General features: G+C 36.3%; 1 protein-coding gene across 1 annotated transcript; it reads right to left on the bottom strand.

The window, feature by feature from the left end:
* Positions 1–1,531: 1,531 nt before the first annotated feature.
* Positions 1,532–26,633, bottom strand: LOC138699639 (ankyrin repeat domain-containing protein 23-like). Its single transcript, XM_069825673.1, has 8 exons — positions 26,441–26,633; positions 20,915–21,188; positions 20,544–20,606; positions 12,052–12,126; positions 11,459–11,563; positions 4,716–4,790; positions 4,400–4,504; positions 1,532–4,062 (listed from the first exon to the last, which is right to left on the bottom strand). The coding sequence occupies exons 2-8, from the start codon at positions 21,185–21,187 to the stop codon at positions 3,541–3,543; spliced, it is 1,218 nt and encodes a 405-aa protein (XP_069681774.1). The 5' UTR covers position 21,188; positions 26,441–26,633; the 3' UTR covers positions 1,532–3,540.

Here is a 26,633-nt window from a genome sequence, read left to right on the forward strand (position 1 = left end):
TTCAATTTCACAATGTCTGCTGGGGATAAGTCCAAGTTAATCTTCACTGTTGATTCACCACTCATCACAGCAACAACCTTTTGTAGTTCTTCATATCCAGGGTTTTTTGAAAGTACAGTGTCCACCTTAGCTCTTACTGCATCTGCAACTTTACCTCTACCACGATTCAGTTGTTCCACAGTACTATTTATAATTTCAAAACTTTCAGATAGTGAAAGGTGCCTATTTTGGAGACTTTTGAGCGTTTTTATGATGCATGAAAATGTATGCTGAATGTGAGCTAAGTCATTCTTCACACTTATGTCACAGGTAACTGTTTTCGCAGTATCAATTGAGACTGCATCTTCAGAGTCCAATGCAAGGAGAACATTGTTAATAGAGTCTATATGTTCGGCATAATATTCAACTGCTTCTAGCCATGTACCCCATCTAGTTAAAATTGGCTTTGGTGGCAATGGAATTTCAGGGTACATTTCTTTCAACACGTTAACTCTACTGGGAGCTTTGAGAAATACTTTTTTCACTGATGAAATCAACAAATCTACTTTAGGGAAATTGTCTCTGACCACTTCTGCCACACGATGAAATGCATGCGCCACACAAGTAAAATGAGTCAATTTAGGATATACAACAGATAATGCTTGTCCAGCTTTGACCATATAAGGGGCAGCATCGCTAATAAAGAATAACACATTATCGTACATAATACCCTTTGGCCACAGGATACCCATAGCTTCGTTGAACAGTTTAACTATAGTTTTGTTATTGCACTTTTCTAGAACATCACAATGTAAAAGAATTCGTTCAGAATATTGTTCACTTAACAAACCGATAACTACATTACCAACAAGTCTACCTTCTTTGTCGGGAGTCTCATCAATGGAAACCCAAATTGAACTATCTTTAATTTCATCTCTTATCTTCTGTATTGTCTCATCGTAGATGGATGGAGCATACGTCTTCCTAAGTGTTGACTCATCCGGGATTGTATGTTGAGTATATTTTTCAAGGAATTCCCTGAAGACCTTATTCTTTAGTTTGTAGAGAGGAATATCAGCAGAGATGAGAGAACGGCACAGGTCGATGTTAAACTCAGATCTTACATTCGATGTTGTTGGTTGTGTTAAAAACAATTGTCTCTGCTTGGAATTTAGTTGTTTGTTGGCCTGATGTTTACTAGTTGTAATGTGTTGTTGCACCAGGAACTTTTGTGTAGATGATACTGCACACTGACACAAATTACAAAATAATATTTTATTGTCAGTTGATAAACCATCTTCTTTAAATTCTGAAATGTAACTTGTTAGTTTTGATTTTAAATTGACTGAATGACGTACTTTTGGCATATTTACCGTCTTTATAGTATGATTTACAAAACTGAACCTATGTGTACTCTGACTGGCATTTAACTGTTGAGCTGCACAACTGAAGTCTGTTAAAAATTTTAAATTAAATTAATACAGTTTTGTAACTTACTTTCCCATTGTTGATAGGACTGCTAATTTTCAAATAACTCTGATGTTAAAGGGATTACTGAACATGTGTTTAAATCTCTATTGTTGAAATGTATTTTTAAAAGTTAATGGAATTTTGTTTTGTTTTATTGTTAAACCTAATATAATATGGACTGTTTTATATGAAATATGGAAAATATATGGAAATTAACGAAAATATGTACTAAACTCTAAAATATGGAAAAATATGGAAAATAAAAGTAGGATTTTTCAACCCTACACATTGTGAAACATAAAGATAATGCAAAATATAAATTATATTAGCTTTATAAGTAAATATGTATTTACATATAAATCCTTTCCCTGATTATTATTATTATTTCATATACGAGTACGTTGGCTTTCTTAACTCTTAATAATAACTCTTTAATAATAATTTTTAATCACATACCTTAATGTTCGTCCTCAGCACAAGACATTGCAACCTCGGGTTTAGTCTACGTGGATTAGACAAGTAAGTGTCATTTAATAATAATTGAAGCAGCTTATTGGTTGCATTATTGAAATTGAGGCGAGTGATTGGAGCGGCGACACAAGAAATTGAAAACAATAATACAATTAATTTCAAAGATCTGCCGAACGCATGAGGCCGCTCAAAGACCTGCCGAATGTTAACCATGAGAGCGCGGCGATAATACCATCCCTGTTTAATTTTCCAAGCTATTTGCAAAAGGTACGATATAATATTATCTTTGTTGTTACAATATCAATATCATTAAAAATCAATCAGTAGTTTACGACAATAAAGAACACTTAATTGTTAGTACAGGTATATCAGACTGTAGAGAAATCCCACTGAGTGAATTATTTAGACTTACACATCAGATGTTAAAACATTAGTGGAAAGATAACTTTTTGTTTTTATTATGTAAATGAATTTATCTGCAAGATAATAAACTTTCATTCAAGATCCATATATGGATAAATAAATATACAGATAATAAATAAATTAATAGCTATAATAGCTAAGCCTCCTTTGTGAATTTATGATTCAGAGTTCACCTATAAATAACTCTTTTACATTTTTCCGGATATATTTTATTAACAAAAGCAAGGAATGGCATCTTATTGATATTGCATATGTGCATAAAAATTATGTACCATCACTCCGCAAGCAATGATAATATATCTATTTTATTTATTTAAAATAAAAATGCAATTTGTAAAAAATCCACACATAAAAAGTATGTGGTTTTTTTTTATCTTGCATAAAGTGATTGTTTAGTTTTTAGATCTTCACGTTACCTATTGTTTGCAATGTATTAGGTACCGATACTTTTTATAATTGATAGCATTCCCTTTATTAATTGAAGAATGAATTCAATGTAATTTGGCTACCTTCGCATATTATATTTTGCCAGATTACCTATGTCCTGTGATCTAAAAGTACCGGTAATATAATTTATTTTTGATTCTCTAAAACTTAACAACAAGTCTATACTGATTATCGCATATTTATTTCACTTAGGAATTTGATTATAACAAGAACTTGTGTAATCAAGGTGCATATATTTATGTCTTGTGATCTAAGAGTTAATATGTTAATATAATTTTAGATTCTCTGAAACCTAACAATTTGCTGATTATCGTAAAATTGTACAATCTATAATGTGTATTGTGTAGGCCTATTTATAGATGTATCAGTATGTTTTCTATAAATTGCTGCATACGTATTTTCTTTTCTTTAATGTTCTAACACATATCAATGAAACTTTGAATATGTTTATTTCGTCCTAATTTTACGTTAAACGTCGAAAATGGCCATAATATGTCAATTTTAGATCATCACAGCGTTAAATTGCGTGATTTACGCACTGCTATTATTTGTCTGCTCTCCAACAATATGGCGGCAAGCGCAGCGTTCAATTTGCCCCGGTTTCCTCGTTTCGCGCAGCCGAGACTGTAGGGGCTTGGTAACGACAACCTAGAGCAATGAAGTAACTGCATTACACACAGAGCACAACACATTCCCGCTGATTAGTATGGTATAATGGTATTGCTATCGTGTTGGCAACACTGCGCCTGCTCAGTCCTGCAGGATGGCCTCCACTTCGGTGCGGCTGAACCGACGCGCCACGTCCAGGGCCTTACGTCCCCTCTTACTCCTCGTCCCCCGCTCAGCACCATGCTGCAACAGCAGCTGGACCACTGAGGAGTGGCCACTACATGCTGCACAGTGAAGTGCAGTCCACTGGTTTGCATCAGCAGGCTTATTAGGCCGCGCCCCAGCTGCCAGCAGCAGCTCACACACTGCACGACGTCCACGGTATGCAGCTTCATGCAGAGCAGTGCAGCCAGATGGTCCTCCCTTCACATCGAGCCGCGCCCCGGCAGCCAGCAGCGCCCTGCACGTATCCTGGCGGCCTCCATATGCTGCCAGCCACAAGGGCGTGCGGCCAACATGATCCACGGCGTTCACCTGGCTGCCTCCATCCAGGAGCAGCTGCACCTTGTGTGTATCCCCCCGCTCTGCTGCCCGGTGTAGCTCAGTTCTGCCTTGCCTGTCCTTTTCCTGGTGAGGCCTGACCTCAGATGCAGCTCTGTGCTTCTGAAGCAGACAAAACAATCTGGTCACAGGAAGCTCAGTCAGCTAAGTGACAGTTCCACTAGGCTGAGTGAAGGAGATGACAGTAGTGGCGACAGTAGCCATAACTACAGTAATGTCAGTAGTGGTGGCAGTAGCCATAACTACAGTAATGTCAGTAGTAGTGGAAGTAGCCATAACTACAGTAATGTCAGCAGCAGCAATAGTAGTAGTAGTAGTAATTCTTCTGAAATCTGAAATTAAGTTTGCTCTCCAACTGCAGCTGGTCGCAATCTGTGTTGTAAACGTTTGTGTCAATCATTCCTCAGTAACTGTAACCATGGCAACAGCTCGCACTTACTGCTGTCTTCTGGCGCTCCGCCTGCAGTTCTTCTACCGTTTTCTTCAGTTCCTCCCCCTTCGCTTGCAGTTCTTCTTGCAGGACACGCAGTGCTTCCTCTTTACTCTGTAATTAAAAACAAATCTGGTTGAGAAGAAATGTCGCTAACTTGACTAGTAACATGACTGCTATGATGATGATGATGATGATGATGATGGCAAGATTACGATGACTTTATAATAATATTACTATCATCATCATTATTAAAATGACAAATGACTGAATAGAACTGGTGAACTCCCTCGTAATTGTAACCATGGCAACAGCTCTCACTTACTTCTTTCAGCTGGCGCCTCATCTCTCGCTCAGCCTTCGCTTCTTGTCTGAGCTTCTCCAGCTGATCCTGGTAACTCTGTAATATAAACAATTCTGGATTAGAGAAAGCTCAGCTAGTTGGGTGATAGACTTGAAGCAACAGGTTTCATGAAGGAATCAAGCTGATGGCCCGGTATACAGCATCAGGAAATGAGACAACAGCTACCAACGTATAACGTTTGCATAAAGACTTTAATGTAAAACCTCTCATCCTGTGTATGGTTTTCCCTAAAGAGTTAAATAAATGTTACGTGTCTTCAAATAAATTGGACATCTGACGGAACATAATCTTCATTTTCATGATGAAGTTTTCAGAAATGGGCCAAAGATCGAATATACTACCTGTACATACTGTAATTCGCATTTTCATGATTAACCCCAAAGAAAATTTTGTATTTTCATGATAAGCCCTAAAATAAATGGGTCGTGAATCATCTAACTACCCAGAACATAATTCCGACTTTCTTAAGCCAAAAAATAAGTGGGCCGCTGATCATCTAGACCAGTGTCTGTCAAACTTATAAGGATGTGGCTCATTTTTTGGCGAGACTTTTCATTGCACTGCCGTATATGTACCCCGTTTGAAAAATACAAAATCCGTGTACAATCAATAAAATTATGATTTTACTGAAAACCAGTCGATAGCAATCAACTTCTAATGTATCATATCTACAAGATGAGAGATCGGAATATGCAAATCTACCTTCCAATTTATTTTATTTTGCTTCTCAGACTTGCCTTCCTAGCTGACATATCTTTCAAAAACTTTCAATAGTAGTTTGCAAGGCCTAGATGTTAACATAATAAGAGCCAGCGATAAAACCGACAGATTTGTAAGGAAACTTGATGTCTGGTTGACATCACTTCACAAAAAGAAATTTGATTAATTCTACTGTATTAATTGAGCTGTGTAGTACGTATGGGAGAATCCAGAAATGCATAAAGAGTGTTAGTTGGGAGACCTAAGGGGAAAAGACCTTTGGGGAGGCCGAGATGCAGATGGGAAGATAATATTAAAATGGATTTGAGGGAGGTGGGATATGATGATAGAGAGTGGATTAATCTTGCACGAGATAGGGACCGATGGCGGACTTATGTGAGGGCGACAATGAACCTGCAGGTTCCTTAAAAGCCATTTGTAAGTAAGTAAGTATTAAATGAGCTGTTCAGAAGTAAAGTGGTACAACGCGAGTTTATTAAATGTTCGGGAATGTAAGGTTTTTCGTTTGCTTGCATTTAAAAATCGTCGTTAATTTTTTTCTCTAAATTATCCTCATCTTCATCAAAAATATTTAAAACATCTTATGGTATCGAAATTATAATTTTTCTTCCTTGATAAAGTCATATATTGTGCCTGTAACCCAAGGCATCACTTCATCGATAAACAAATAGATGGAAACTGTAGTAAAGTGGTATAACTCAATTAGGCCTACATATACAACTGTTCCTCTGTATAACATTGTCCATAGTAATGTAAAGTACCCAAATAAGAGACACTTTTTTTTTTAATTGCTTATAAATGAGGGTGGGAATAGGCATTTTTATTCTGAATGAGTGGAATACATACAGAACTTTGTCTATTTTTAGAATATACAATACAAATTATAGTCAGTTTTTATTATTATTTTAAATTGTAAAAAGTAGTAAAATTGGGAAATATTATGTTATGGAAAGAGGTTTCAAATAAGAGATACGTGTGTTATTTAACTTTATTTTTGAACATGGACAAAAATTATCATCATTGGGTGAAAATTGAAGCAATAGGGTAAACACTGGTAATTTCGTGATAATTTCATGAAAACTAATTTAAAATGCAAATGTGTAAATATATCCTTATTCCGGTTTTTTCACCTAAAAGACGATAACTTGCTGTACAAATCTGGAGACATAAAAGATTGGATACGTTCTTGAATATATGCCAAAAACCACTTTTACAACTTAAGCTGAAAGGTTGGTTATTTCGTGATAACCTTGGTAATTTCGTGATATTGCATTGATAATTTCGTGAGAGGTAGAAGAATTGTGGAAAAATTCATTAAATTCAAATGAAATTCTCATTTATTGTTACAAGACTTCAAACATAGTAATTCCGTCTAATATTCATAGCAAGAAAACATAGAAATACATATCAACACATAATATGAATGAAATAAAAGTAAAAATTGAAATTGAAAAGGGATCTTCTTTGCCCTGAAAGAATGAACACTTTTATTACGGACTTTACTATAGCCTATATTACTAGGGTAACTCCAAAAGTAATGCATAACATTTGTTTAAACATTATATTTTTATCCTACAGCTTTGCTATTTTCACAGAATGTAGATGCATCCTTTAGGAACAAATTGTCACTTTTTCACATAATCCCTGTCCCTTTCAACTGCCTTACGTAACCTAGGAACGAGGGCCTGTAGACCAGCACGGTAAAAGTCTGGACCAACACGTCTGAGCCACTCTTTAGCAGCGTGCACAAGGGAGTCATCTTCTAACCTCGTTCCGCGAAGGAATCCTTCAGTTTACCAAAGAGATGGTAATCGCATGGTGCCAGTTCAGGACTGTAAGGCGAGTGTTTCAGTGTTGTCTATCCGAATTTTCTGATCTGGTCTGTGGTCTTGTGACTGACATATGGCTGTGCGTTGTCGTGCAATATCAGAACATCCTGCTTCTCCCGATGTCGTCGAACACGACTCAGTCGAACTTGAAGTTTCTTGAGAGTTGCAACATACCCGTCAGAATTAATGGTGGTTCCGTGTGGCGTGATGTCCACAAGCAAGAGTCCTTCTGAATAGAAAAACTCAGTAGCCATAACGTTTCCTGCCGAAGGTGTACTTTTGAATTTCTATTTCTTTGGTGAATTTGCATGATGCCACTCCATTGTCTGCCTCTGTCTCCGGTCCAAAATGGTGGAGCCATGTTCCATCTTCTGTCACAATTCTTGCAAGTAAGTCATTTAGCACTTATCATTGACACTTAGCATAATAACAAATCAAACAGAAGCTACACTGAACCCATTGCGTCTCCGTTTTCTTTTTTGTTATCACATCTTGTCTTCAGATTTCTAAAATTCCTATTGTAATACATTTTATACTATTTTAAAAATTGTAACACTTAATACTCAACAAAATTTCGCCTCAAACAGTTAAGATTTCTATCAGTAAAGCTAAGCCTATATGGCGACTACAGATGTATCTAAAATTCCAAAAACATTTCCTAAAATTTCACGAAGATACAATAAATCTTTGTACAAAATATCATATGCTTACCTTTAGTAATAAGCCTGTAATGTAATTACGAACATCCACAAAATTTGTATGCCTGAGAAGTCGACGCAAACTTGCTCTCTCCAAACATAAAAGCTCACTGAAGCAACTACAATAGTCACACAAAGCTTAGGTGTATGTTTCTGGAAACTGGACAACATATGCAATCCCTTGGCGGAAATTTGGATCTCGCAACACCATTGGTTAGTTCACAAAAGAGCAAAGAAAAAGTATCACGAAATAACCGAAATTACCAATGTTTACCCTATATAACATTGTTAAATCATGTAGATACATTAATAAATTCAGGAATATTTTAAAATTGAAGGGTTCAGTGCAACAGTGGTCTAACTGCTCTCAACAAAACTTCTGTTGTTTATTTGAAAATTTTCCAAGTGAAATTAAGATAGTTTACGAAAATAACACAAGTCGGTCAAGTCGGACATGAATGTACTAATATTACTTAGGCTACTATTGCTAACGTTAATATTTTGCTAGAGAAAGAAAATATGATAGAAAATTAAACTTCGATCTCCATATTTTAATTTTAAGTTGATTGCGCTTATTTTGTGACTCTTTTAATTGACACAATTCTTATTTCGCTGGATTGAGCAAGTTGGACAAATAAAAAGTTCTTCATGAGTGTTGCAGTCTTCGTGTTCCCTACGACGATATTTTGAACAGTGAGTCTACTTCTCTCCCCTGGGCCCTGGTGTCCTATGAAAAAAATCCAGTGCAAAACAAGCTCTCTCCATCATCATAATTTTATCCATATTCCGAGTCACTAGAGTTAATTAATTGCACATCGGATTCTTCATCACTGGATGAACTCAAGCATTGCTTCTTGGACTGATGTTTTCTGTGGCTTTTGTTGTTTTTCGAACAACTTCTTACGAGCTGCATCTTTTCTTTATTTTTCCTTATCTAAACTCTTTCTCATTTAAATTTAAAGGTCATATTGTTTCAGAAAAGTGTTATGAAGTATCATTCAATAATAATTTATATTTTCAGTCAAAACACTTATCAATATGTGAAGTCAGAAAATAATTCTGTTACATCATATTACAATTTAAAAGTCACAAATATTTTCGACTTATACAAAAAGTCATCTTCAGGTGAATCCTTAAGCAAACAATTTTGAAAATCAGGTGCATTTTGATCTAATAGTTGAATGCACATGCAGACATTTTACAAATATATACTTGTCATGACTGAGGTTAAATGGTTCACATACAAAATAAGACACTTATTTACAAAGATAACTGAAATCTCTGACTTTTGCGTGTGTATAAAACTATTGGCATCTATGGCCTGACATTAAAAACTTGTGCAGTCAAGTAATAAACTTACACTATATGTCATGGGGTTAAAATTAACATATAACAGTATATAAATGATGAATTCTGCAATATTAATGTGTTGTAGGGTGGAGGGAATTCATAGTCTGTTTCACCGCGGTGGAAGAAAAAGAAGTAAAGAGCACCGAACTTCTCACAGTTCGAAGTGGGAATTCTTTTAGAACTCGTCAGCAAATTCTGCACCCATATTAGAGAATAAAAGTACTGACGGAAGTTCTCTAAGAGAAAAGCAGGCTACCTGGTTGGATTTAACCTCATAATTGAACATGAGTTACACGTGTTCACATAATTCCACATAATTTGTAACGTAATTTATGCAGTGGTTATTTCATATTATTGATAATAATTGGGAAAATTTCAGTATACGGATATCTCACTGACAATTATCTTGAAATAGGCTACTAAAAAGAGCAGATTTGTATCTGTTTGTCGAATGTTCATCATCTTGCTTACGAAAAGACACATTTCAGTGCCAATGATTTATTTCGGAAAATTTCAGTTTACGGATACCTCGCTAACAATTATTATAAAAAAAAAAAAAAAAAGCAATTCGTCTGTGTATATCGAATACGCATCATCATGCATACGAAAAGGAAATTTTTAGTGCCAATTTATTTTGTGTGCACAAGGTTGGAATTTTGGAGTAAGAGGGAAAGGAAAGTATCCTTGTTCTGAATTTTATCCATTTATTTTGTGTTCACAAGGTTGGAATTTTGGAGTAGGTAAGAGGGAAAGGAAGGTATCTCTTAATTCAAGCGTAAATAGCCTAATTGTCCAAAACGTCATGTAGGTCCTAATAGTTTCAAATGGCAAATCTATACCTAATAAGTGATAATCTCGCATTCTACAAAATTGTCATTTAGTTTTACTATATTATACCGGCATAGAATAACTACTTTATTATTATGTTAACAAAATTGGACAGTTAGGCCTAAATAATATTTTGTCCTCAAGTAAAGTCCCGATCTTCCAAAGCAGAAACATATATAAAACATTAGTCTATTTTGAGAAAAAAAAAATCATTTTTATTATTCATCTACAAACTTACTCTTTCTACAATAATACCAATTCTGTTATTTCCGCAGTGATTTGCGTGTTCAAGATACATCATTTCATCTTCAATTCCATCAAGTACGTCAAATCTTGCCGCCATTTTGGTTTTCTAGACTTGACCATGTTCAATTCAAGATAATCGGTCCCACACCCGTGATCAAATATGATCATCATCAACTCGCTTGTTTAACTTTGATCGAGATTGATACTCCGCAAATTGGCGTTGAAGATGGTCAAGTGCCGACTTAACCGTGGTCAAATTTTAATCGAGAATGGTGCACACGGGCATTTAGCTATTTCCTAACCTAACCCACTCAAACCTTCTCACTCTCCTCGGCCTCCTGTCAGTTAGCTGTCGCCATTTTCGTCTTTCAGATATTGCCAATGCGGTTACTGTCACTACATTGTGATATATATAATGGAGTACCCATAATTATCATTCAATTAAGTGCCCATTTGAGCAAAACTTAGCGCTTGCACGTCTGCCTATTTTAAAGCTCTGTGCTTCTGCAGCAGACAAAACAATCTGGTCAGAGGAAGCCCAGTCAGATAGGTGACAGTTCCACTAGGTTGAGTGAAGCAGATGACAGTAGTAGTGACAGTAGCCTTAACTACAGTAATATCAGTACTAGTGACAGTAGCCATAACTACAGTAGCCATAACTACATTAATGTCAGTAGTAGTGATAGTAGCTATAACTACAATAATATCAGCAGTAGTGACAGTAGCCATAACTGCAATAATGTCAGTAGTAGTGACAGTAGCCATAACTACAGTAATGTCAGTAGTAGTGACAGAAGCCATAACTACAGTAATGTCAGTACTAGTAACAATAGCGATAAGTACAGTAATTAATGTCACCATCCATAACTGCAGTAATGTCACTAGTATTAGCAGTAGTATTTGTTGTAGCAGTTCTAGTCAGAAAACCGAAATTAAGTTTACTCTCCAACTGCAGCTGGTCGCAATCTGTGTTGTAACAGTTTGAATCATTCATTGCTCAGTAAATGTAACCATGGCAACAGCTCACACTTACTGCTGTCTTCTGGCGCTCCACTTTCAGTTCCTCTACCATTTTCTCCAGTTCCTCCCCCTTCGCTTGCAATTCTTCTCGGAGAACTTGCAGTCCCTCCTCTTTATTCTATAATTAAAAACAAATCTGGTTGAGAAGAACCTCAGATGTCGATAACTTGACTAGAAACTTGATTACTGTGATGATGACAATGATGATTTTATAATAGTGATAATAATAATAATAATAATAATAATAATAATAATAATAATAATAATATGAGCCGTTCAGAGCAGAAGTGGTATAAGTCAAAATTGGGTAATGAGGTTTAAAGTAAAAATTCTGTAAAATACAGCGCAAAGTAGCAATTAATATGTCCTTCGTGCTATCCACTGACTACTAATAGTTTAAATAAATTGAATATTAATTGCTACTTTGCTATGTATTTTACAGAATGTTTACTTTAACCCTTATTATCCATTTGTGACTTACATCACTTCTGCTCTGAACGGTTCATATAAGTATTATTGTTTTTATCATTATTAATTATGTGCAATGTCTGAGTGGAGCTCATAAACTCCCTCGTAACTGTAACCATGGTAACATCTCACACTTACTTTTTCCAGCTGGCACCTCATCTCCCGCTCAGTCTCCACTTCTTGTCTGAGCTTCCCCAGCTGAGCCTGGTAATTCTGTAATACAAACAATTCTGGATTAGAGAAAGCTCAGCTGGTTAGGTGATATTCTGACTTGAAGCAACAGGTTTCATGAAGGAATCAAGCTGGTGGCCGGTATACAGCATCAGGAAATGAGACAACAGCTACCAACGTATAATGTTTGGATAGAGGCTTTAAAGCAAAATCTCTCATCCGTCTATGGATTTCCCTAAAGAGTGAAATGTTATGTGCCCTCAAATAAATAATTTATTATATTATTTATTATATTATTACTAATTTCAATTATTGAAAATATGCAGGAACATAATCTCATTTTTATGATGAACTTCTAAGAAATGACCCACAGGGAGAATACACTAGCAAAACAAATTGTAATTAACTCGTATTTTCATGATAAACCGTAAAAGAACTGGGCCGTGAATCATCTTACTTCCCAGAATGTAATTCGAATTTTCATAAAATAAATGGGCCGTGGATCATCTAGACCAGTCGTTGCCATCAAACATTTTGAAGATGAGGCCCACTTTTGAGCGAGCCTTTTATTACAACCCCCGATGGCTGCATTTATACAAGTTAAACGTCTAACACGGCTACATATTTTATATTCAAACACCTTAGCAGGTATTACCACACCCTTTTTTGTGACATACCCATTCCCAATATTACGATCTATCTTAGCTTTCGCTCTTTTAGTCTATGTATCGAATTATGACGCAAACGTTTCTTCCCCTATTCCACTTGAATTCGTCATTCACTGACATGATCAGTACAACTTGAAAATGATTTTGTAGATGTATACAAACATAAATTTAACTTAAACAATAACAGTGATAGCACACGATTGGCGGGGAAGCTACTAGCAGGCGTTGTGAGCTATACCGCTACACCAGTAGTGGCGCGGCGATTCCAGTTCCTGTAATAACATCTAATCGCTTTTCTATTGGCTAATTTTTTAAATAAAATTGTCACTTCACCAATTAATAGCTAACAACCTCATAGACGAGAACCTGGCTGAAACTCAAAATTAATAATTATTTTTTACTTATAACAATTTATCTCTCAAGGGCTCGAATAAATCATGGTAAATTTAGCTATGTAGCCTACTGCATGACACCACAAATACAGAGTTTCCTTTTACAGACATGCAATTAAGTTTACACAGTTTTAAACAATATATTACTGACCATCATCCAGAAGAAACTGAAAACAATTATGACAGTCGTAGATGGATACTGAATCCGTTTTTAGACAGAAAAGCTGAATTGACTGAAATTCCACATAAGCTTAATATTAAAGAGAAACTCATTCCAATATGTACCTACTTGCCAATCTGGAATGAGGTAAAAATACAAGTGGACAACTACTCAAATACTTGGGGTGTACTATAAGTAGTAACAAGAGCTGCTGCCAGGAAGACAAGAGCGGGATAGCAATTGCAAAGGAAGCTTTTAATAGAAAAAGGAGCATCTTCTGCGGACCTCTGGAGAAAGAACTAAGGAAGAGACTAGTGAAGTGCTTTTGTGTGGAGTGGGGCATTGTGTGATGAGGCAGAAACATAGACATTGCGACAAAATCAAGAGAAACGATGAAAAGCATTTGAAATGTGGATATGGAGAAAAATGAAGTGTGTGAAATGGACAGACAGAATAAGAAATGAAGTTGTTCTGGAAAGAGTGGGTAAAGAAGGAATAATGCTGAATCTGATCAGAAAGAGAAAAAGAATTTGGCTGCGTCACTGGCTAAGAAGGAACTGCCTACTGAAGGATGTACTGGAAGGAATGGTGAACGGGAAAACAGTTCTTGGCAGGAGAAGATAGCCTATCATGTGATAGACAACATTAAGATATAATTTTCGGATCATATGCGGAGAATAAGAGGAAGGCAGAAAAAACGGAAGATTGGAGAATGCTCGATTTGCAGCGAAATCTTCTTACACTTGTAAACGATATCACTGTGTGTGTTAGGGAATAGAGTGTCCAGATTTGAGAAGCAAATTTCTCAAAAACAGGCACATATTGTCGAGTTAATTATTTTTCACTTTACAACTATTGAAACATTTTTGTAGAGTTATGTTCAACGTTGTTGGTAAGTAGACATCGGAAGTTAAGTCACTAAAAAATTGTATTTTAGGTGCCTAAAAACGCTCTAAAAGCAACAAAAATAGGGCAATAAAAGGCATTAAAATTATATTGAACCACCCATAATTCATAAAGTAAACATCCATAAGACCATCAGTAGCTAACTTAATAAAGCACACCGGAAAAGTACTTTCTCTGTTCTATAGACTTGTTTCACTTGCACTTATTCATCCACAACTTCACGTCCATAATTTGAGGTACAATAAACAACAAGCAACTTTTCAAGATTAACACACAAACTTCTGTCACGTTTATTGGACAAAATCAGTGTGACGATGATTAATGTAACAATAATGAGACGTCGGTAGAGCGCGAAGTCCTACCAGCAAGCATCATGTTTGTCCACCACAAATTATAGTTGGACCCACCGGGATTCGAAACCGGGTTATCAGCGTGGAAATCCAACGCTTCATGTATTCGACTAATAACTGATGTTTGTTGTTTTTTTAGTCAACTGTACAAAGACAGGTTAGAACCTCAGAAGTGACACCAATAAGGCATCACTCATGAGGCAAATAAGCCAGGAATTAATAATGTAGGTCAGTGCTGGAGTCAGGTAGCAGTGCTGGGTAAGGCAAGGTCGATTCCGGAGCAAGCGAAACAACAACACTGCATTGCAACTGGGTGTTCCATAGCTATGGCTACTATAAGAACTGCAATTTCTTAGTTTCGAACGCAGAAATAAATGCAGTATTGTTGAGTGAGTAGTCATATGAAGAAAAAGGTAAAGAGAAATAAAAGCAAGAAAAGGCCAAAAAAAAAAAATAGGCCTACATGTTAAAGTAAAAAGACGTAAACGACAAAAGAGGTAAAAAAACACAAGATCAAACTTCATCAGAATGCTTCATTTCTCATATTCGAGCACATTTACTAAAAGTTTTAAAATATAAACATTCAAATAAAATAGGCATTTTTCCTAAACATCCGATGTCTATTAATAAGGCATTGTTTGTTTTATTTTATAATACATTGCTCAGCTCTTTACATGACAACCCAGAGTGATTTGGTTATGGCTGGAATGTGTTCTCTGTAACGTGTTTGATCTGACTGTCTGTCCTATTGTTGTATCCCCTCACTTAATCCTCTGTAATCTTGTCACAGTCATCTGCCTTCTGTCCCTTAAGCGTGATTTATATGTTGCTGATTTTAACGTTATTCGCTAGCTTCTTTTATTGTTATCGTTATCTTGATGCTTTTCCATAATAAATATCTGGCTGGAAATTCGCTAGCTCATAAACATTTACACGGTCTTATCTTCTCTTTCACTTCTTAACTGTTTATAAAAGTGGAATAGCCTATTTTAATAATAATAGTTCTCTCACATATATTTTTCTTTATCAGTAGTAGATAATTATTTCTTTTTTTATCTTCAGTTCTGGGGACATAACTTTTGCTTTTTAGGGAACTACTGCAGTGGCGGCTCGTGGGTATTGAATTCATACAAAAATAAACCATGCAACGTACTTTATTTAAAGATTAGTTCCATGCGCCTTGTTTTGTAGATTGCAAACTTTTGAATCATATTCTTATTAAAATCCAATATGTCCTTTAACATTGTCTTTACAATGGAAAACATAGCTAATGCGGGCAGTCTCTCTTCTCTCATCGTATTTCTGAGATAGGATTTTACTCTCTTCAAACACGAAAAACAACGTTCTGGTTCGGAAGTTGTCATTGGTATGGTGATAGTTAAGCGTAGTAGTTCCACAACTTCTGAAACTAAGGCCTGCAAGTTCTCAGATAGAAGAAACTGCAAGAGCTTGACTGCGTCACTGATATTTCTGAATTCTTGTCTCTGATATAACACAGTGAGTTCCGTTTTTAGTTTTTCATCGAACATTGGACATACATTTAGGTTATTTTCAGGAAATGAGGTTTTGTAGCATTCAAATTTTTGTTGACACAGAAGAGAAGATAATATAAGATGATCTATGAACTCAAATCGGGTGTTAGCTTGTGTGAAAATGAAGTCACACACTTCCTTGGCTGCCGCAACCCTTGTCTGAATCCCTTCGACCTTACGACGCTTTTTAGGGTTTTCATTTTCACAGATCTCGCTGCTCAACTGTGCACTGTTCCGTATTGTCTGTATGGCATTAACAAAGCTTGATATGCAGAGTCGACCTCGGTAGCATAGTCGGTTGCGGGTTCAATCCCGGCCCAGGTCGATGACATTTAAGTGTGTTTAATTGAGACAGGCTCATGTCAGTAGATTTACTGGCATTTAAAAGAATCCTGCGGGACAAAATTCCGGTACACCGGCGACGCTGATATAACCCCTGCAGTTGCGAGTGTCGTTAAATAAACCATAATTTAATTTTTTTATATGCAAATTTGAAACTTAGAAATATCTAACTGGCGATGTTGTAGTTGGTTGTATAATATATCTACATGATACATCAATAAATGAAAAAAAACTGAGCCTGCATTTGAATTCAGGATCTTCAAAAGTACGCACCAGGGCGCTTGCCTCTTTTATTGTGATGTTGTTATGTTTCAGATTCCATTATGGTTTGAAAACATTCTAGCAATGGCTCCTTCTTCTCATGAACATCATTTACTGTTCTTATTTTAAAACTCCATCTTGTTGCCCCAGCTGTTGGAATTGTCTTTAAAACACATTAATCTAATACAGACTGAGTGGAGATCGAGAGAAGAAAGCAGGGATACTGGGTAAATTAGCAAAAAATATGCGAGCTTTGTACGCTATTTCGTTTAGCGGCTCTTACCATTATGGCATTCCACTGATGGGCACTTAATTTCACAATTCTCCTGAATTGTTAAGGTTCTGAATTGAATAGACTGTAAATATTGTACAGAATGAAACATTGTTGCACTTGTTATACTCACAACATTAAACAAAATGTATTTAAAACTGCGCGTACTGACAAACTGCTGCAAATTTTGCAGCGCCTGGATTCATGGCGTGGGGCAGCAGGGGGATGGGTAAAGGGTAAAACTAACGCCCAAAGCATCCGAGACGAAACTGACAGCTCTAGGGGAGGAAGTGGCTTCACCAATCCGTCCTTGTCTCTCGTTTCGCTCTGGCAGCACCAAGGGAGGAAGTGACTTCACTAAGGATACGGCCACACGAGCTACATTTGTAGCAAGTTTTCTGCTACAAATGAAGCTGCCGTAATTGTCGCAAAATGGGTGGCCACACGGGCGCTACAATTACTGCCAGTTTCTGCGTTAAATGTCGCTACGTGTGGCCACATGACATGCCACACGTAGCGACATTTGTAGCTAGTTCTTTTGCGTTTTGCAGCACTCAGCCGTAGTAGTGGAAGCTTTCTTCCGAGATGGATTATGAAGCCAAAGTCGCTTTGTGTGTGTTGTTAGTGTATATTATTACGGTGACACAAAATTGTAATGCGCATGAGAAGAAAATTTATAGCAGTGCCATAAAGTTAACTTTTATTCCTGTGTCGATTTTACAACAGGCAATATTGTTCGTCAGTAACAATCGGAAGTACGGTGTGGGTGAATGGTTTGCTGAAAGGCTGTATGAAGACCTAATTTCTCGTGGTTCTGTAGAAGGGTCATTGGGATTGTACGACAGATTAGACATGCTCTTCCCTTTTCAATACATGAATTTCTGAAGCATCTCCAAGTAAAAAAGAGTTTTAAACATGACCCAAAACACAACTCAAAGAGGCAAATTGTTTGTAACATATTTGAGAGATCTGTCTTGTAAAAGAATTGTGTTCTTTCTTTTTTACCAAATGAAGTCGCTGTGAAGGGTTTACTGGAACGCTATTGTATAGATTTTATTATTAAAGGAAACCTTAGGTCGAAAATGAAAGAAAAAAATGTGTACTCTCAAAGAACGGTATTTTGAAAAGAGTATAAGTGAACACATCTATAATAAAAGTTCTCTTTTTCTTGGTTTTGCAGAATGCTTATTGGACGTTGCGGCAATTTAAACTTGATCCTTATATCCCAAAATACAACTCAAAGTGGAAATGTCTTTATAAACAATACTGATTTGTGTCCTGAAAAAGAATTGTACGTTTTTTTACGAAACAAAATTGCTGTGAAGGGTTTGCTAGAACGCTTTTGTATACATTTTATTATTGAAGAATTCTTTAGGTCGAAATTGAAAGAAGAAAAATGTATGTACTTTTTAAAGAAAGATATTTTGAAGAGAGTTAAACAATAAGTCAACTCAGCTGGACTATACATAAGCGAAGTAATATTTATTGGCATCGTATTGTTAGTAACAAAATATGTCATATAGGTCTATATGGGCATCGTATTGTTATAAATCTGTCATGATAATAATTTCCCATCTAAAAGTCAATCTCCCTCTCTACTTCACTCCCTGATAAACACAAGTTAATTCTGTTGTTATGATTACATATACATACTGAGAATTTAACCATTAAAAAAAACGGGTTTTCCTTCAAATTTGAGAATGCCTTTCTCCCATTGTAGGCCTACATCTTATCCAATAGAAAAAGAGTTTACGTTCTCTTAAACATGATAGATCACGTTTCTCAGATTATTAAATTTCGGGGGAGGGGGAAACTGAAATGTGAATCTTAGGGTATGTTACAGTTTCATGTCTCATAAAGTTTTTTTACCAACAAAAGACAATTTTAACGCTAAAAGATAAGCGGGGTGGTACAAATTGCGATATCTTATAGCTAATTCGAGAGACTAATTTCACTCCACTCATCAATGTCACTTGTTTTATTTTTAAATACATTAGGCCTGAATAAAATGCCAAAGTGTTGAATGCCTGGCTGCAAATTCAATTACCAGAAGGGAACTTATTGGCGATATTTACTTTTCCTTCTGGTGAAGTAACAAAAAACAGGAGTAAGATTAAGAAAATAGTATTTAAAATTAGCTTACGCGTGTATCCATACGCATTTGTAAACTTACATTGCGCTAAATTATTGTAATTCTCTACTGTAAAATGAATAACTTTGATTTGTTATTTCACTCTTTTTAAAGTCTTAATCTGTGTGTCCTTTACATGACATTTGATTTTCGCTTTCTATCTCATTCCTAAAAAATTAAAGCATAACCATTCATTTTACACGGTTGTTTGTACTTTTATTACAATATTTTTGTTTTCTTTTGCATGATATTTATTCTTAGTTTATTGTCAGTTAGTAGATAAAGTCTTTTGACATGTATATTCTTTGACTCGCTGAGTCTACTTTGGTAATTACTAAAGCGGAAATAAATATTAATATAAATTTAAAGTTTAAAAATATGGATTTTATAATAAGAAATTCCCAGTAACTAACAACAATGTTAATTCGTTTAAGGTGGAACATTATTGGTCACAAATAGACCTAACATATCAGACGGCTCCAAACTTGCTACACTTACTGCTCCGTGTGGCCGCTTCCATTTAACTCAATGCTGCCCATAATTCCAGCTACATTTGTCGCAGAAAACTTGCTACAAATGAAGCTGCCGTAATTGTCGCGTGCATGTCAATGAAAGCGACATTTTTTTTTTAATTCGAGCCGCTAAATAGAGACTGTATAATAAATGTATTTCACGACATAAAACGAGACAAGAGCCACAAATGTCTGGTGGTGGTGCTGCAGCTCCGCAGCCCCCCTTCTAAAGCCGCCCTGAGAACTAGCATTGAAGGACCAATTACACAGGACAAGGACACGACACATCATGCCACACATGCGTCTTAGCAATATGGTTTGTAGATAGCTGCTTATATCACCACTCCTGCGTGTACTAAAGGCAGATGTATTCAACAGTTGTTCAGAGATTCATTGCCTGAAGTCCTGACATCCCATTTCTTTGCAAGCTGCTAGTCAATCAATCGGCTTATCGCTTTGACTGAGCATTAATGTTGGACACGTTCAACTTGTCATTGAGTGTATTTTAGTCAATGGGAATTCAAAATAAGACGCTAGTGAAATAAATAAGAAGCTTCATTAGAATATTTTGCCAGCAAAATTGACCGGCGAAAAAGGAAACTTGTTCAAAGCAAATGCAAGCAGAACCATATAAATCACACTTTAGCTATCCCCTCACCTAACCCATTCAAACTTTCTCACTGTCCTCGGCCTCCTGTCAATTAGCCTATTCGGCTTTCAGATATTGCCAATACGGTTACTGTCACTACATTGTGATATATAATGGAGTACGCATATTTTTCATTCAATTAAGTGTCCATTTCAACACACCTTAGAATCTGCATGTCTGGCTATTTTAAAGTTTTTCGTGCTTACTGCTCCAACCTTTAATATACCCTTTAACTGTCCAATTACTAGGCTATGTCTGTAAACATGGTAACAGCTCGCCACTTACCTTTTCCTGCTGGAGCCGCAACTCGTGCTGTTCTTCATATTTCTGCCTCAGTTCTACTTTCTCCTGTAATCACAAAGGAATCAGGTTCAGAAGTAGCCCAGTCAGTAAGGTGGCAGTACGGTGAGAAACAGAATAACACACAACTATTGAATGTACTGTCATCTACTAAACAATACGACTTTCTAATATTATCTTCACATTTTGTACTTGGTTGGGTATACAGATTGGTCTTAACTCTTCTTCATTTTCCCACTCACCCATTTCGTGAATGTCTGGTATGAGCAAATACTTCTGTGGAATAAAGCCTTAACTGTGACCCAAAGTAAGGTGTTCAGCAGTAACTGTAAATATGACAACAGCAGATCTCTTACCCTTTCAGATTGTTCTTTCAACTTTTCCAGTTCAGCTTGCGTCTGTCTCAATTCCCTCTCTTTCTGCTTCAATCTCTCTTGCAGCTCCTTAAGGTCGTTGCTGCTCCATACGTTATCTTCTTCCTTCTTTGCCTCCAGACCATGCAGGGACCGCGAGTCCATCCTCTCTTTGAGGACTCTCACCTCCTCTATGAGAGGAAGCAGCAGTCGTACCTGTCCCTCCAGGGTCTTCACCCGTTGTTTGAGGTCGGGTATTGGGTTGGATTTTGCCATCCTACACACCAGAAAGTAAGAATAACAGAAGCCACTAGTGACCTTCCGTTAACAGCTAATTCATCTATCTTAAGGAACGGTAACTGATGTGTGGGATTACAGGTTTCAAGGTAATTTCTGTGCATCAAGTACTTAGCTTTGGTCAAATATGTTACCAAGTACGTAAAACTTCGCTCTCAAAGTTGCACCGGAATAATACATCTTCACTCTGCTGACTAATATCAAGGGCTAGCTCCAGAATATCATATTTCTGGGGATACATTATATACCTTCCCTTATTTAGATAAATCGTCTCTAGGTTACCTTAACATTTATTTCTGATTTTCTTTTATTTGTAATTCAGTACAATATTTGACAAGTAAAAACTTGCAACAACTTTACAAGTTCGTGACCGTGGGAACCTACAGTTGCTCTGTAACACATTTTGGGATATCAGCAGTGCTAGAACAATACCATAACCACCAGGGTCTGGACGTTGCTAGCATGTCATATTTTATTTCAGAAGCTGCAGACATTGTTAATATATACATAAACTAGTCATAGATTTCTGGCTGCAAAACACACAGTTTGAAGATAAATTTTACAATTTGGACTTCTTTCGTTTTCAGTTAATTTTTGTAGTTTTGATACATTTTTAACCATTTGTTTATATTTTTGTTTTCATCTTAATTTTTGTTTTGTTTTTTAGTTAAATTTAATAAAATTGTATTTTATTTTGTTTTGTGGTTGCTTCATCCTCTCCATTTACAGTAAAGGTAGGATGGAATTTATTTTTCATGGAAGAGGAATCCAACAACAGAGAGTAAGCGTGGCCCACAGAAGAATGCCAAGGCTTTAGAGAGAGAAAGCTGCAGAAACCGATCAACTGTTCCTCACTTTACAAATACAACAAAAAACCAACATAATGTTTTAAGATTTTCCGGGTTTGAGTCAGATGTGACACTGAAGAAATATCTTCTTCACTTTCTAAGATTCTATACAGAGAGCAGTTTATCTTGGTAACTTTTATTTCCACATTCCCCACCCTAGAGTCAAATACCAAACTGTCGCGAATGGTTCCAAAGAGAAATGATCAGCAAGAACAGTACTGTTAACGCGAACTACACCCAGTCACAGTAAATCATCTCAGAATATAGATGTTTAGCGAAACAATGTATCTCATTTTTTTTATCCACGAATTCATTGTGCTTGAGAATGGAAGATCTGCAGCCATCACCAAACTGTTACCTGATGTTAATTTTGCTTAAAATAAACTTATTTCACAGCCGCCAGTGGTGCCCAGACGGTAGCACGTTTTCCTGTTATCCAGAGTTTCCCTCGGAAGTGAGTTCGATTCTCGCTTGGTCTGATTACCTGCTTGGCTTTCTTCAGAGATTTATTCAAACGTAAGGGGAATGTCATGTAATCTATGGCGAAAACTTGGCCTCATCTCGCCAAATACCATCTCACTATCAACAATTTCATCGACGCTAAAAAACCAGTAGTTGAAACGGAGTCATTTAGTAACCAAGTTAAAAAACTTCTTTCACTCTCTATAATAAATGTAATTTTGAGGTGGCATGCTTCCTATATATATATATATTTTGCAAAAGTTTCAAGTCTTTGATACCGTTCTTCGCCAGCACACGCACAGTATTTTATAGCGGTAGCACACGCGTTGGGTATTTTTTACCCCAAAATAAATAAAGTGTTGCTAAAAACAAAATATAATTAATACTGAAATGCTATAATTTTATAATTGTTAGGAATATTTTAAAGTAATTTGAACACCTCTTTTTAATTTAACAATTAATCATATGGATACTGACTTTGAGTGAAAGTCTTCCACAGAAAAACACCACAATATTATATTTTTTATCTCAGTGCTAACACAAATGTAAAAATGAAATAAAAAGTATTTATGGGCATCATTCGTCCACTCACTCACTATCACCACTTCCGGTATCAGCACACTTCTCACAAAAAGGCACCGAATGTTCTTTACAAGTTATCTTGTTGCACCTATGGCATGAAGTATTAGTTTTACGATCCTTCTTCCTAGGACATACCTCACATCGACTTCAGGACATCTTCATTCGTTTCCGTGTTGGTTGGGTTAGTTCCTCCACACCATTCATTCTTCGAATAGTGGATCTGATTTCCAAAGGCAAATTCTTCAATGTCAAGCGATGAGCCAAATAATTTTTCACCAATCCAAGAGCCAGTTCCTTCAGAAATGATCGGCGGATGATTGGTCCTCGTGAAGTAGCATTGTGAGTTTTATAAATAACTAAAGCATTAATTGCTGTGATGTTGAGAAGACCAAAAAACACGGTAAGTGGCCAACGTCGGGATTTCCTGGAGACGTTGTATGTAATGCATAGTTCATCCACTACATCAATGCCTCCTTTAGTAGCATTGTAAAAGGTTATTATTTCCGGTTTCTTTTCCTCTCTGGTGTCTGGATCAATTGCATCATCATAATGCATAGTGGAAGCTACTAGAACAACTTTTCCTGGTTTTGGAACATAGGAAGTGAGAGTCAGTCTATCCTGGAATCCAAAAATACTGGAAAATTGTTCACGCCTTTTCTGCACAAATTCAGGAGGAATTTCACGTTTATTTAGTCTTACAGTTCCAACATATGTTAAGTTGTGATCACTGAGAAGTTCTTTGGCAAGTGGCACACTCATAAACCAGTTATCAAACGTAACATTTCTTCCAGTTCCACTAATAGGAGTAATCAGCCGTTTGACCACATCAGATGGAGAATTTGATTGACGGTATTGGCCTTCTGGTTGCATACCACAGTATATTTTCAAGTTCAACACATAGAAAGTGCGGGAATCAGTTAGTCCAAATATTTTTATGCTATATTTGGCTGGTTTGCTTTTGATATACTGTCTGAATAAGCAGTGTCCTCGGAAGGGCTCGAATTTTTCATCGATAGTGCAATATTCAGCAACTGTATAACTTTTCTGGAAGTTTTTTTTATGATAGAGTCAAAAATACTTCTTATTGGAGCGAGTCTATCAGTCGCTTTTCTAATTTCTCTTGTAATAATGTCGTCGAAACGAAGGCACCGCAAAAGAAAGAAGACTCTGTTTATTCCCATTGTTGCTAGAAACAAAGGAATTTATATTCCATCAGTTGTCCACAAATCTTTAGCGTTGAGTTTAGCTGACCTCAGTGCACCAGAAAAATATAACAGACCAAAAAGTGTTTTTATCTCAGTCTGATCAGTTATCGAAGCATCACGTTCGCGAACGAAGTTGTTCTGGATAGATCTGATGTAAATATTTGTGTACTTGACAATATCATCTATGATGTTATCATCTATTAGACACGACCAGGTTTCTAGTGGTGACTTTGCTTGGCGAGCTTGTTCCTTACAGACCGGAAGGTGAGTAACTATATTGCACGCTCTGGTCTTAACATTTCGAGGTGGTACACTCTTCCTCCAAGAAGCCCGTCTTTACCTTTGTAAGTAGCAAACTGAGATAGTGGAGCGTTGTCGTCACAGTCATCACTACTCTCTGCTTCCTATTCCTGTTCGTGCTCTGTATCGGTATTATGTTCACTTTCCGAAATATGATCATCTTCATCTTCCGATTCACCTTGAATAATTTCTTGTTCGTCTTCTTCATCCAGCCAGCCTACTATTTGACGACTTTGTCTAGACTCTAAGTCCATTTTGAAAATGTAAAATACAAATGGAACACTATCAAAATTATTCGCTACTACTGCTTCTTAAGCACACGCGCGGGGTATTTCTTACCCGGTCTTTATATAAAGATGTGTAAACTTGTGCAGCCACAAGAAAACTCACTCAATCATACGTACAACAATGCACAAAGATCTGAAAGAAAGATACTGAAAACGCGGGATGAATTTAAAATTGATGGACAGTGTTGACAACAAATAAAATAACGCCTGGGTATTTTTTACCCCAGCGCGTGTGCTTACGGGTTAAATCACGTGTCATCACCACCAAACAAGATTCAGGATAAACAAAACAACACGTCTTTATTTTGTACCGCAAATCCAGCCCCAATTTTCATAAATGAATTTTATTAAGAGCTCTATTGTAAGTTCTACATTTGTCGCTGAAAGTTTATTTTACCTGTAATTCTGATTTCTGAAAGTCTAACCCCTCTGCTAAAAGTAACCTATGACCTCATTGCATAAAAGTTTTTTGTGATTTTTTTTTCATTATTTATTTAATTTTGAACCTCAACACACATTGGCAATCACTTTGAAACAAGATTTTCACTCATAGGTCTAACTGAATCAAATGAAAAAAAAACATAGTTGGTCACTCCATTGATATTTGTTAATTAAATCTAAATGCCAGTTTATCGCTTAATAGTAAAATTCGGCTTCAGTCTTGAGTATCTCACAAAGAAACTGGCTAAAGAAACATGCAGTGACCTCCGATTACCTAAGTGGCGGTAAACCTTTATTTATGACCAGTGGCGTCATTAAGAGGGACGGGGGTGAAAATTGAGACCCCCCCCCCCACGAAGTTAAAAAAAAAACAATTAAGTACTAATGCTATAAACGCTTGATAAATAAAGGACGAACTAGTCAATGGTTTTCCTTAATTGAAACAAAGGCGTTACTCTTTGCTACATTAGTGGTTCTTATCTATTGTAAATAATTCATTAATTAATGGAATGCTCACAACATTGAATTTTCCACGTCATTTGTTTTCTAAGATGTCAGTAAACGTCTGCGATGTCATTAACACTTTTATCTGAAATGTTGATAGCTTTGCAGTTCATTCTGTGCTACAAATTCATAGCTGAATCTTCTACTCTCCACAGGACACGGTTTGGAGATGTTTAAATTCCAATTCTACAGAGATGCGCTGCCAGACAGTCATGTCCAGTTATTGGTCTGAAGAAAGCCACTGCTGTTATTATGGGGGAATTAGGACTTAAATATTTATGTTTTTTTATGTCTGATCAGAATTTTATTTTCACTGAACTTTTTTTTTATTATTTAATACTTTCCGTTTATAATTTTTCTGTATTAATAATTTTGCTGCATAATGCGAAAAACTCAGAATAAAATCTTTGTTGGATTGTTATTTGTTTCTTGCTCAATGTTTCAATTTTCATTTCCTTCCAATCCACATATATGAGAAAACAGACTATTCATTGTAAAGCAACTATTTTTGTCTGTTTTTCTACAAATCTAAACGATCAATTTCTATGTGGTTATAATATGTGATTATGAAGAAGAAGCTGATGTTATATAGCCAGAACTTACCTGTGAGTTGAAAATGAAGTTATGTTAACACTGAGCGAAACGAAGAACGGTGCTACCAACAGTGACGGAGTTCTTGTGAATTCCGAACACAATCGTCCACAGACTTTGTACACGGAGAGAAAAGTGAAGAAGTTCGAACCAAAAACTACTTCGTTGAAAACGAGAATGAGTAGTGATGCACGCCTGCTTCTGA

The sequence above is a fragment of the Periplaneta americana genome, chromosome 1, assembly GCF_040183065.1.
Source record: "Periplaneta americana isolate PAMFEO1 chromosome 1, P.americana_PAMFEO1_priV1, whole genome shotgun sequence".
Classification (NCBI taxonomy): domain Eukaryota; kingdom Metazoa; phylum Arthropoda; class Insecta; order Blattodea; family Blattidae; genus Periplaneta; species Periplaneta americana.